This window comes from Macrotis lagotis, chromosome 4, assembly GCF_037893015.1.
Source record: "Macrotis lagotis isolate mMagLag1 chromosome 4, bilby.v1.9.chrom.fasta, whole genome shotgun sequence".
Taxonomy (NCBI): Eukaryota; Metazoa; Chordata; class Mammalia; order Peramelemorphia; family Peramelidae; genus Macrotis; species Macrotis lagotis.
This window is the reverse complement of record NC_133661.1, coordinates 203,157,318-203,170,824: the sequence shown is the minus strand read 5'-3', so window position 1 is coordinate 203,170,824 and position 13,507 is coordinate 203,157,318. Positions and strand designations below refer to the sequence as shown.

The window sequence follows — 13,507 nt, the reverse complement described above, 5'->3', positions numbered from 1 at the left end:
CATAATAGATTTGTTATAGAATATAACATACATTTTCAACACTGGTCAATATGGAGATTTTATTTTCTTAGATTATACCTTAAAAAAAAAAGAAACCTCTCTTATTTTTCTCTTTCCCTTTTGGTGAGGGGAGTGGAAGGAATGGATAAAATTCACCAAAAATAAAAGAGAGAGAATAGAAGTAAGATCTAAAGGAATCACAATTAATAAGCAATATGAAAGTTTTTGTTGAATTTGTTGAATTGGAAAGGAAATACAGAATATATATATACACATATACATACATACATACATACATATATATATATATATATAAATAATAGAGATTCATAGTTTAATGTAAAATCTTTTTCCTGTTCTTTTGGATATAAAAATACTCATTTTATTCATTCTTCAGTGTGTTCAGAATAAAAAAGAAAATTTAAAAATTATACAAAGGGAAATTGTGGAGGTTTGTTTAACTTGGTTATTCTCCTAAAATGGGGTACAGCAAAAGGGAAAAAATAATCCATGTTTTTACCTCTTTTAGAAGATGTAATAGAAATTTCTTAATTTATATTGTAAGTTTATGTACTTTTGTGATGTAAATAATTTCTTTAATGCTGAAAGTTTTGAGATTCCATATATACAGTAGAATATGTAGATAAAATCTAAATCCAGAAAGCCTATTCAGGTCTGTTTTGTGCCTAACCTTTCCACCTCAGATCCTTTACAGACCTTTACCAGCTAGTTTTCTTTGTATTATGATGTTTCTTGGCAGACACATTTATTTATTTATTTATTTATTCATTCATTCATTCATTCATTTATTTTTTCGAGGCAATGGGGTTAAGTTTCTTGCCCAAGGCCACACAGCTAGGTAGTTATTAAGTGTCTGAATCCGGATTTGAACTCAGGTTGTCCTGACTCCAGGGCTGGTGCTGTATCCACTGTGCCACCCAGCTGCCCCTGGTAGATTGATTATTGAGTACCATTCAGAGGATGAGAAATTATGTCTCTTTTAAGTAGTGAACTTATTTGTAAACAATTTCCTATGAGGAAATATGGGTTTGCCAGAAAGATTATTTATGGTACATTCGAATGCTAACATATATATATTTATTTATTTTTAGAAAGATTTTATTTATTTTGAGTTTTGCAATTTTTCTCCCATTCTTGATTCCCTCCTCACCCCCCACAGAAGGCATTCTGTTAGCCTTTACAGTTTTCATGGCATACACTGATCTCAGTTGAATGTGACGAGAGAAATCATATCCTTAAGAAAGAAAAATAAAGTATGAGATAGCAAAATTACATAAGTTATTAGATTTTTTTCCCCCTGATTTGAAGGTAATAGTCTTTGGTCTTTATTCAAGTTCCACAATTACATATGGTATTTTCCATTTCAGGTAGCCCAAAATTGTCCTGGTTGTTGGGCTGATGGATTGAGCAAGTCCATCAAGGTTGATCATCACCCCCATCTAACATATATATTTTAGCAGTAAGATGCTTTGTATAATGTCAAACTATGAAAGCTCTTGATTTAGTATCCAGATGGCCAAGATCATTTGCTTTTATATTTTGTACTCAGGCACAATACATCAGTTTCCCACTTTTAAGAAACAAAAAAGCATGAAATTTTGGTTTCCTGATTTTGTAGTTTTTAGCTTAGGTAGCTTGGGGAACATATAGCTCATGAAATATATATTCAGTGTCCAGGGAGAGAACCAAAGGGGAAAATAATGCCTTTGTCCCATCATAATATATGTATTTATTTTACAAACAAAAATGTCTACGAAAGAGCTATATGAATAAAAGCTTCTTTTACTGAAGAGGACCTGTTCTTCTGTTGGCAGAACGTTCTCAGGTTGACCAACTACTGAACATTTCTCTAAGGGAGGAGGAGCTGAGTAAATCCCTGCAGTGTATGGATAACAATCTTCTGCAGGCCCGGGCAGCCCTGCAGGCGGCATATGTGGAAGTTCAGAGGCTACTTGTGCTGAAGCAACAGGTAATTAAAGAGAGTCTTTATGTCTGGTTGGAAGTAATTGTTTGTTTTGAACTTAAAAGACAAAATTCTTTTTTCTTTAGATAACTATGGAGATGAGCGCTTTAAGGACACACAGAATACAGATTCTACAAGGATTACAAGGTACCAAGAGATTTTCAAAGACTTTGCTTTGCATACAGATACATTTGAAATATTGTAAGCAAAGCAACAAGATATCATGAACAGAAGATAGTTAAATTTCTTTTTTCCTTTTTTTTGTGCTAGGCAATGGGATTAAGTGACTTGGCCAAGATCACACAACTAGATAGTTTATTAAGTGTCTGAGGCTGGATTTGATCTCAATTCCTTCTGACTCCAGGGCTGGTGCTCTAGCCACATTGCCAGGCAGCTTCCCATAGTTAAATTTCCTTTTTCATTTTCTTTTTTTTATGTTTGTGTTTTATTAAAGGTTTTATTTTGTGTTTTGCAATTTTTCCCACATCTTACTCTCCCCCCCCAGAGCAATTTGTCAGTCTCTACTTTGTTTCCATGTTGTACATTGATCTAAATTTGGTGTGCTGAGAGAGAAATCAAATCTTCAAGGAAGAAACAAAAAGTATAAGAGATAACAAGATCAGACAATAAGATAATCTGTTTTTTTCCTAAATCAAAGGGAATAGTCCTTGAACTTTGTTCAAACATAGTTAAACTTTTTTTTTTTTAAGATTTTTGCAAGGCAATGGGGTTAAGTGGCTTGCCCAAGGCCACACAGCTAGGTAATCATTAAGTGTCTGAGGTTGGATTTGAACTGCAGGTACTCCTGACTCCAGGGCCGGTGCTTTATCCACTGCACCACCTAGCCTCCCCTATAGTTAAATTTCTTAAAAGAAATTTAAGAACCCTGAAGTTATTCAAGATCTGACTTTAGTCCTTTTGTGTCCTTAAATGAGTCATTACCTTGCCTTAACCTTGATTTTTAGGGGAGAAATAGACATAAAACCTGCCTCGTCTGCCATGTAGAAATGAGAAAAATTAGTCATTCATAAAAGAGTTGTTTATTAGCAGTCTTTAGAATTTGTAGACATGGGAATCATAAAATTATAATATCATGCACTGATATAAATCTTAATTCTTTTGCTTTTGAATTTATTACCTTTAGATTGATAATAAATATTTTTGTTCCCTTTTCCACAGAAACTTATGAACCTTCTGAACGGACAGAACAGATCCCCTGCAGTCCTTCCCGTGAAAGGAAGAGCAGATCCCAGATAGCTGCTGATCCCCCTCCTCTGGCTAGTCCCTTTTTTCCTCTTTTTCTGGAAACTCCCCCTTCCCATATATCACCATCTGCCCCTGGTATGCCACTCCGAGTGTGTACACCACCTGCTTTCCAGACTCCTGGGAGTATCACATGCCCAGCTCCAGACTCATCAGTGCAAATTAAACAAGAGCCCATGTCTCCTGAACAAGAAAATGTGAATACAGTTCTACAGGATTCTGCCTGCAGTGCTTCTGAGGAATTGCTACAAACGAATAGTATGTCAGTCAGCTTTCTTCTGCATTAAGGATAGATAATCTTAAGGAGGGGAAAAAGGGAAAAATGTCAGCTAGTATAGTTACTTCTGATAAGTTGACTGTTAAAAGTCATTCATTAATACTGCAATATATACCTTTTAGGATGAAGAGTATTATGGCCTCTTTTTTTTTTAATTTGAATTTATTTTTTTTCTTTAAGGTTCGTTGAACAAATCTGAGGACTTTTAAGTCTTGCCATAAGTTGCTGTCATTTTAGAAGCATTAGCTTTTGTCTCCTAAATACTTTTTAGAGGGATCCTTTACTAAAATCAGTTATTTGCTTATTTTCATTATTTGCCCGTAAAGATGTGAGTCAGTTTAGTTATTTGAAAACTGTGTCCCTATTATTCTAATTGTCAAAATTATTTAAATGGAAACCTTAGACAAAATAGAAGGGTTTGAAAACTTGGAAAATGCTAAAGTTTGGATCATGTGAAAATCACTGATTTAGAATATGATATCAGTGCTCTGGCTTTTATCTGCATGGATTGTAGGAGAGCCAGAATTTGGAAAATAAGACTAATTACAATGGAATTCTCAGTCTGCAGCCACTCCATTTTTTTTTTTGCCTTGACCCACCAAAAAGTAACTCCTACCAGCACTCGTCCCCCTAAGAAGGTAATCAAATTACCTAACATGAGGAGTTTTAAGGGTTTCTGAAGGTCAGGATGGGAAGACTTAAGAACAAGAGAGAGAAGAATGACATCTGTGTAAAAGAGAGTTTTATGAGCTTGAGTTTCATACAGGGCATGCATATGTTGAAAATCACAACTTTTTTTGATGATATGCTGTAAAAATATTAATAAAAGGGATTGTAGACCATATATTGTGACCGTTAACTGGACCTCATACTAATACCTGATTTATTTGTGAATTTGCTCTTTATGTACACAACAATAGAACCAGTTAGAGAGTTGTTATACATAATACATTCTTAATTATTAACATAATCTTAGAATTTATATATTTTCATACATACTTGAAGTTAGATGCTCATTTTGATCCCTCAGTACTAATAAGTTATACAAATAATGTTCTAAATAAATCTGTTTACTTTGGTCTCTGGAGTATATTCCACTAGTTTTACCTAGAGTGATTTGATTAGTTATTTCAGTAGTTAGATATCTTTTTTTCAGCCTGAAGCCTGCTAAGTCATCTGCAGGAAATGATAAAACTCTCTTGGGTCAAAATATACCACTTTGTTGACTTTAGTGTTTGCTTTTCCTTCCTTGTTATCCAAGGAGGAGAATTTCTAATTCACTTCTGGAATTCAAGGGGGCAAAGAAAGACACTGAAAAAAATAACCACCCAATCTGTAAACTTAGTCTTGTGACTATCATAGTAGTTTGCAATCTGAATAGCTATGTAATCAGTTTCCTGAATTCAGTATTCCTTCCCAAGTGCAAATAGTATGAATTCTTAGCCATCAAAGGGCATGACTTCAATCAACCCCCCCCCCCCCCCCCCCCCGCCCCTGGGATAAAATTCTTACACATTTAAGTATATCATATCAGCCCTCCCTAGTAAGTTTGGTTTTCTTCCTATATGTCAGAATCTATATATTTCTATGGTTTGGCTATTTATTACTACTTCCATTGGCCAATTTTGCATTCTCTAAAGACTATATGCAGAAGCCATCTTGTATTGCTATCAGATCATTGTCAATGATAGTCCATAACAATAATGATTGATGTTGTTATTTAAACAAATGTAATCTTTGAAATATCCATTTACAATTAAAAACCAGTTTGGTTTTTCGAAGTTTTTGCCAGTCTCTTAGTATAGGCTATGACATTGAATTCATCTATCATTAGGCAGTGACCTCTCTAGAAAAGTTCACCATTTTGGAGAATTCATTCTTCCCGCTGAAACATCCTTGTATGTATCCTCTTAAAGACAAATGTTTTACTCATTGTGGAATTATTCATTATTCATTGATTTCTCATTCTAGTTTATGGATTTTTTCATTTTTATTTATTTTTAATTCATTGTTTCTTTCATTCTAGATGCCCCCATCCTGCTTATAGCATTTTTTTAAGTTTTTTTTTCTTTTTTTTGTAGGGCAATGGGGTTAAGTGGCTTGCCCAAGGCCTCACAGCTAGGTAATTATTAAGTGTCTGAGGCCTGATTTGAACTCAGGTACTCCTAACTCCAGGGCTGGTGCTCTATCCACTGCGCCACCTAGTTGCCCCACTGCTTATAGTATTACTATACAGTCTTATGAGCAGAGTTGCCCATTTTGAAGTTAGACACATTACCTTGTTCTATTCTATACTTCTGCAAACCCAAGCAAGAGTCAAAAGGCTTCTTCCCTCTCCCCCACCCCCTATTATTTTTATTTATTTGTTAGATTTGTTTGTTTACCAATTTCTGGTAAAAAAAAATTTTTAACTATCATTTTTAAAAACTTGAGTTCCATATTCTCTCACTACCTTCCACCTCTCTCCCTTCACCTCTCCCTTTTGAGAGGGTAAGCAATTTGATTTTAATTAGACTTGTGAAGTCATGCATTGCATTACCATATTAGCCATGTTGCAAATGAGAAAACAATAAAAATAAAGGTTTTTTTTTAAAAAAGTATGATTTCATTGGTTCTCTCTTTGGAGGCAGATTGCATTTTTCTATGTATCCTTGGAATTGTCTTTGAATGACTTAATCAGATTAGCTAAATCCTCTAAGAAGATAATCCTTATTACTGTTGTTGTGTTCTGATTCTACTCCCTTCCCTTTGCATGAGTTCATATAAGTCTTAGTAGATTTTTCTGAAACTGCCTTGTTCATCATAGTATTCCATTGCAATCATATGCTGAACTATACTTGTTCAGGTATCCCTAACTGATGCCCGAGTATCCCCATGAATTCTAATTCTTTGGTACCACAAAAGGAGCCACTCTAAATATTTTTGTTCATTTACATCCTTTCCCATTTTCTTTGATCTCTTTGGGAAACAGACCTACTAATGGTATTGCTGAGTTTTAAAGGGTATACACAATTTGAAACAACCCTTTTTTGCATGACCGGACTAGTCACAACTCCACCAATAGAGCATTAATGTCCCAGTTTTTCCTCATTCCTCTAGTATTTTCATTCTCCACTGTTAATAGATGTAAGGTATTATCTGAAGACCTGTTTTAAATTGTTTCTCTAGCAGTATTGAGTTAAAGCATTTTTCTCATGACTACTGATAATTGTTTTTTTCTGAAAACTTCATTTCCTTTGACCAATTATCAACTGGAAACTGCCTTATTTTTATAAATTTGACTCAGTTTCACATATGTGTGTGTGTGTGTGTGTATACTAATTTATTTGAGAAGTAAGTTGCTGCGAAATTTTTTGCTCTCCTTGGTTTACATATTAATACCAAATTTTGGCCACAAAAGGAATTTAGTAGAACTCCTTTACAAATTTTTTGTTTCCTCTTTTGCTTCTAATTTTGGCTCCCATTATTTTATTTGTTCAAAAACTTTTAAATTTCAATTAATTAAAATGATCACTTTTACTTCCTATAATCCTTCCTCTTATTTGGACATAAACTCTTCCCTTATCCGTATTTCTGACAGGTAAATTATTCCATGCTCCCCTAATTTACTAATCATATTGCCTGTTATGTCTGTCATTTATCTGTTTTGATCTTTCCTTAATAAAAGTATGAGATATTTGTTTGAGATATTTGCTGAACTGCTTTCCAGTTTTTCCAGCATTTTTTGTCAAATGTTGAGTTCTTATTCCAAAAGCTTGGATCCTTCAGATTATCATACCCGAGATTACTGTGGTCTTTATACTTTGTATTGTGTAGGATCCATTCCATTGATCCAGCACTCCATTTCTCAGTGAGTATTAGATTGTTCCAATGATCATTGCTTTGTAATATAGTTTGAAATCTGTAACTGATAAGACTGCCTTCCTTAACTTTTTTCATTGATTCCCTTGATATTCTTGTCTTTTTTTTCTTAGATAAATTTTATTAGTATTTTACCCAATTGTTTAAAATAATTTTTTGATAGATTGGTATAGCCCTGAATAAATAAGTAAATTAATTTAGATAGGATTATCATTGGTTCAGCCTAATTATGTACAGTTATATTTCTCAGTTTTAGTTCTGCCTTTATTGTGAAAAGTATTTTGTAATTGTGTTTGGATTTGTTGGGTACATAGACTCCCAAGCACTTTATATTGTCTGCAGTTATTTTAAATGGAATTTCTCTTTCTGACTCTTGTTACTGGGTTTTGTTGGTAGCATATAGAAATGCTAATAATTTGTATGGACTTATTTTATATTCTTGGTTGAAGCTGTTTCATCCAATTTTTTAGTTAATTCTATAGGTACTATTTAAATATTTGCAGAGTGATAATTTTGTAAACTCCATTGTCCATTTTTATCTTTGATATTTTTCTTGCCTTATTGCTATAGATAGCCTTTCTAGTACAAATGTTGAATAATAATGGTGAAAATGGACATTCTTTCTTGATTCCTGATCTTCTTATCCCCATTACAAATGAGGCATGTTCTTAGTTTTATATCCACTTCTTATTTAATAGACAGCCTCCATTGGAGCCTGTGCTTTCTTGGGTTTTCATTTTGAATGGGTGTTGTATTTTGTCAAAGGTTTTTTTTTTTTCCTGTATTGATTTAATTATATGATTTTTTTTATCCTTATGATCATTTATGTTGATACATTTCTGCTTCAAATCACAATGTGTGATATTTGTCATTTTACTGTAATCTTGATATTGTTTTATTTAAAACTTTTGAATCAATGCTCATTTCAAGAAATTGGACCATGATTTTTTCTTCCGTTATTGCTCTCCTTGGTTTACATATTAATACCATATTTTGGCCACAAAAGGAATTTAGTAGAATTCCTTTACAAATTTTTTGGAATATTTTATATAGTAATGGGATTAATTGTCCTGTAAATGTTTCATAGTATTTACTTGTGAATCCATTTTTTCTTGGAGCTTATTCATGTTTTATTCAGTTACTTTTTCAAAGATAGTTGTTTAAGTATTCTATTTTTTCTTCATTAGTTAGTCTGTACAGTTTGTTTTTGTAAATAAATAGTCATACATTTCATTTTGACATTTTTACTGTCATAGAGTTGGGCAAAATAACTCCTAATCAGTGCTTTTATTATCATCTTCATTGGTAATGAATTACCATTTTCATTTTTGATAATTGGTTTTCTTTTTAAAAACAAATTAATCATTGATAGGTTTTTTCCATAAAACCATCACCTAATTTTATTTATTAGCTCAGTGGGGTTTTTTTTACTTTCAATTTTTTAAAATTCTTGCTTTGGTTTTTCATTATTTCCATTTTGGTGTTTTAATTTGGAGGTCTTAATTTTTCTTTCTTTTTTTTTTTTTTTTTTACATGCCCCAGTTCGTTGATCTGCTCTTTCTCTCTTTTATTAATGTACTTATTTAGTGATACAAATTTCCCTCTAAGTACTTCTTTGGCTGTAAACCACAAATTTTGGAATGTCATCTCTTCATTGTTATTCTCTTTAATGAAGTTATTGTTTGTTTCTTTATGACCTGATTATTCTGTAAAATTAGATTATTTAATTTTCAATTAGAGTTTAAACTGTGCTTTCATGTTCCTCTATTATTAAGTGTCTAAGACTGGATTTAAACTCAGGTAATTTTTTTGGTTTGTTTTTTGTGATGTGACTTGCTTAAGTACACACAGCCAGTAAGTATTAAGTCTTTGAAATCACTCAGGTTCTTCTGACTCCAGAGCTGGCTTCTATCTACTGAGCCACCTAACTGTCCCTTAAATGTATTTTTGATTAATTATGGTCTTCTGCTTGTCTGATTTTGGTGGTGAAGTTGTTTTCACCTATTACATGGTCACTTTCTTTGAAGGTGCCACATACAGTTGAGAACACAGTATAGCCCTTTCTATTCTCATTCAGTTTTCACCAGAGGTCTCTGATTTATCTTAAGTTTTCCAAGATTTTCTTCATTTCCTTTAATGTCTTTCTAAATTTATTTTATGATTAGTTTATCTCTAAGAGGAAAAAGTTAAAACTAGTATAGTTTTACTGTCTGTTTCCTCCTATAATTCATTCATATTTTCTTTAAGAATTTGAATGTCATGACATTTGTTGCATGTATCTTTAGAATTGATATTATTGGGCAGTTAGGTGTTGCAGAGGATAGAGCACCAGCCCTGGATTCATGTGGACCTGAGTTCAAATCTGGCCTCAGACACTTAATAATTAGCTAGCTGTGTGACTTTGGGCAAGTCACTTAACCCCATTGCCTTGCAAAAACTATAAAAAAAAAGAAATGATATTTTGTTGTCTCTGTTTCCTTTTAGGAAGATGTACTTTCTCGTACTTTCTCTTTTCTGTTTTTGTTTTTTGTTTTGTTTGAGGTCATGATGGCTACACCTATCTACTAAAGCATAAGAGGTTCTGTCCTAGCCCTTTATTTTAGCTTTGTGTGTGTATCTGTTTCATATTTGTTTCTTATAAAAAAGCATATTTTTGGATTCTGGTTTCTAATCCATTGTGGTAGCTACTTCTGGTTTTTGAATGAGTTCATTGCATTCACATACAGTTATGGTTACTAACTCTGCATTTCCCTCTAGCCTATTTTCTATTTATCCTTCTCATTTTATCCTGTATGGCCTCTAAAGTCAGTTTTCTCAGTACTACCTTTTTTTTTTTTAAATCTGCCTCATTTTACCTTCTTTATCTTAAACCCCCTCCAATTTATTGGCTTAAATAGATTTCTATTTCCTGGTTGATTTTGTATGTGGGAAGAGTTAGTGAGTGTGATTGCGTGCCTGCGTGTGTTTTTCCTTTTTTAAACTTGTTTAGAGGTGAGTGAAGTTCAAGGTTTACCCACTTCCCACATCATTTTCCCTTCCGTTGTCAAAGCTCTTCCTTGGATACTTTTTTAATTTGAGATAATTCTTCCCATTCTTCCTTGCCCTTCCCACTTTCTCTCAGCTTTCTTACTTTACCTTCCGCTTTCTCCACTGCAGAGCATTCCTCTTTCTTGCCTATCCCGTTTTTGTTTTCATTTGTTTGTATCAGTTCAATATAATTGGCTCACTCTTCTACTCTCTTTCTATGTATAAATCTTTAAACAGTTCTAGTAATTAAGTTCTCAAAAGATACATATCTTATTCCCATATAGATTGGTAAATATTTTAACCTTATTGATGAACCTTTTGAGCCTTGTATTTGAAAGTAAAATTTTCTTTGTGACCTTATTTTATCAACAGAAATGCTTCAAAGTTGTATTTCAATAAATATTTTTTTCTTCTTCAGGGTTTGTATTCTGATTTGCTGTGTAGGTTATTCTTGGATAGCTCTTTTGCCTTTTGGAATATTATATTTCAATTCCATCACTCTTAATGTTGTAGCAGCTAAATTTTGTGTGATCCAGACTGTGGCTTCCTAATGTTCGAATAGTTTCTTTCTAACTGCTTTTGAAGTAGTTCTCTTTTTCCTGAGTACTGTGGGATTTGGCTACAATATTCTGGGCAGTTTTGATTTTGGAATCTCAGTTGAATTCTTTTCAATTTACATTTTATCCTTTGATTTTAGGATATCAGGATAATGTTCCTTTACAGTTTCTTGGAATATGATATGTCTGGTTCTCCCTTTGATCATTGCTATTAAGTAATCCAACAAATCTTAAATATTTCTTCTAGATATTTGCTGGTCATTTGTTTTACTAATAATTTATTTCACATTTTCTCTTTTTTCATTGTTTTTGTCTTTTGTCTTTGTTTTATTGGGTTTTTTTGTTTTTTTTTAGTATTTCCTTTCAAAATTTTCTTTTTTTGCTCATTTTTTTTTTTTTTTTTTTTTTTTTTTTTGTTGCAAGGCAGTGGGGTTAAGTGAATTACCCAAGGACAAAGAGCTAGGTAATTATTAAGTGTCTGAGGCCAGATCTGAATTCAGGTCTTCCTGACTCCAGGACTGGTGCTCTATCCATTGTGCCACCTAGCTGTCCCTGCTTTCATTTGTTTACCTAAATTTTCTTCTTCCACTCTTAGTTGATTTTGAATTTTTTTTTTTTTTTTTTAGGTTTTTGCAAGGGTTAAATGGCTTGCCAAGGCCACACAGCTAGGTAATTATTAAGTGTCTGACACTGGATTTGAACCCAGGTACTCCTGACTCCCAAGGCCAGTGTGTTATCCACTATGTCATGTAGCCACCCCTTTTTTTTTCTTTTTTACTGACAATTTTCTTTTGAGACTTTTTTCCTATTAACTCCCCCTCCCTGTTCCTGAATTTTGCTTATAGGTGTTTTAACTATTTTTTGTCTTCTGATTTCTTTTCATTATAATAGCTTTTTTGTTGTTATTTGCTCATTTTCCAACCTCTTTCTTGATCTGGAACTTGAAGTCAACGTGGGTCCCTATTTCTCACCTTTTTGGGAATTCAGAAGATGTTTTTTTACTTCCAGGTATATTTGATTTGAGGAAAGGAATGGTTTCTGGTTTCTTGGTTTGCACTCTGGTCCTTAATCAGGAAAGGCCTCTGATCCTTTAGGATTGCAGTTGATACTGCCTCTCAGGGTTCCCCCTCCCTTGAACCACAAATAATATTGTTCCTCAGAATTTCTGGAAGTATTACTGCCCCTCAGAACTCCCACTCTTTCTTGACTTAAAAATGCTCTCCAGAACTGGGGATAAGGTTACCAAACAGAATTTGATTTTACATTCAGTACTTGCACAGGGGTATTCTGTAATCTTTCTGACCAGCTGCCAGGCCCCTTTTACTGGCTTCAAAGCACCAGAAGCTGGCACTGCTTTTGTCACCATCATCGAATCCCATCACTAGTATTTCATCCACATGGACTTATGAAGGTTGTCCTCCCCTCTCATCTCCTATGGTTTTTTTTTTTAGGTTTTTGCAAGGCAGTGGGGTTAAGTAGCTTGCCCAAGGCCACATAGCTAGGTAATTATTAAGTATCTGAGGCTGGATTTGAACTCAGGTACTCCTGACTCCAGGCCGGTGCTCTGTGCACTATGCCACCTAGCTGGCCCCACCCTTTTCTTGGGGTGGAAGAATGTCTCCCTCTGACTATTGGTTGGATCTCTCACTACAGAATTCAGTTTGAAACATTATTTTCAAGTTGTTTGCTTTTTGTCTTCTATTTTCCTCAGGTAAATTTTTTAAAATTTATTTAAGGCAGTGGGTTAAGTGACTTGCCCAGGGTCACATCACTAGGCAATTATTAAGTGTCTGAAGTTGGATTTGAACTCAGGTTCTCCTGACTCCTGGGTTAGTGCTCTATCTACTGCATCACCAGCTGCCCCTCTACTTTCCTAAAGCTTTCTGTTTTTATTATTATATTTTTTAGAAAGATTTTATTTTGAGTTTTACGATTCCCCCCCAATTCTTGCTTCCCTTTCCCAACCCCCCACAGAAGGCATTTAACAGTTGGCACTAGAAGATGAACAAGCGTTTACTTGAGATTATTCATTATTGTAAGTTTTCAGGGACCTGGTTATCGATGAAATAGTTTCTTGAATAGTATTTTCAGTTGTTCAGGTTTATATGGGTTGTTTAGGTTTGGTCATATCATTCTGAGTTTGACTGAGTATCGTAACTCTACATCTGTTAGCTGTCTTATATTTTGTTCTAGATAATTCAAACTCAGAATCTTCCAAGTCTTCTCACATAGTTGAAATTAGGCATTGATACTTGTTCAGTTTTTAATTTTATTTTCATTTACCTTCAGCTTTTTCAATCTTAATTTACTAATCAGTTGTTTATGCTGATTTTCATAATGTTTAACTCTGTTCTTTTCTGATAGGGACCTTAATTTATCCTTTTTTAATGAAATTCATTTGTTACCTTAAGTTTCCAAAATTGCTTTATCTTATTTTAACTCCTGTATTTTTTCTCCCTTTTTAAATTCCAAACTGCATTTACCTTGTTCTTTTTTTCTTTTTCTTTTTTCCCAGCCCAGTTTTTCTTAGATAATCTT

General features: G+C 33.6%; 1 protein-coding gene across 2 annotated transcripts in view; it reads left to right on the top strand.

Moving 5' to 3' along the window:
- The window catches only part of ZNF106 (zinc finger protein 106), a 90,003-nt gene that overhangs the window by 42,403 nt on the left and 34,093 nt on the right, over window positions 1-13,507 (top strand). For both annotated transcript variants that reach the window (XM_074235174.1, XM_074235175.1), the window contains exons 8-10: window positions 1,836-1,990; window positions 2,071-2,131; window positions 3,164-3,505. In XM_074235174.1, coding sequence (XP_074091275.1) covers window positions 1,836-1,990; window positions 2,071-2,131; window positions 3,164-3,505 — 558 coding nt within the window. The remainder of the gene's footprint in view (window positions 1-1,835; window positions 1,991-2,070; window positions 2,132-3,163; window positions 3,506-13,507) is intronic.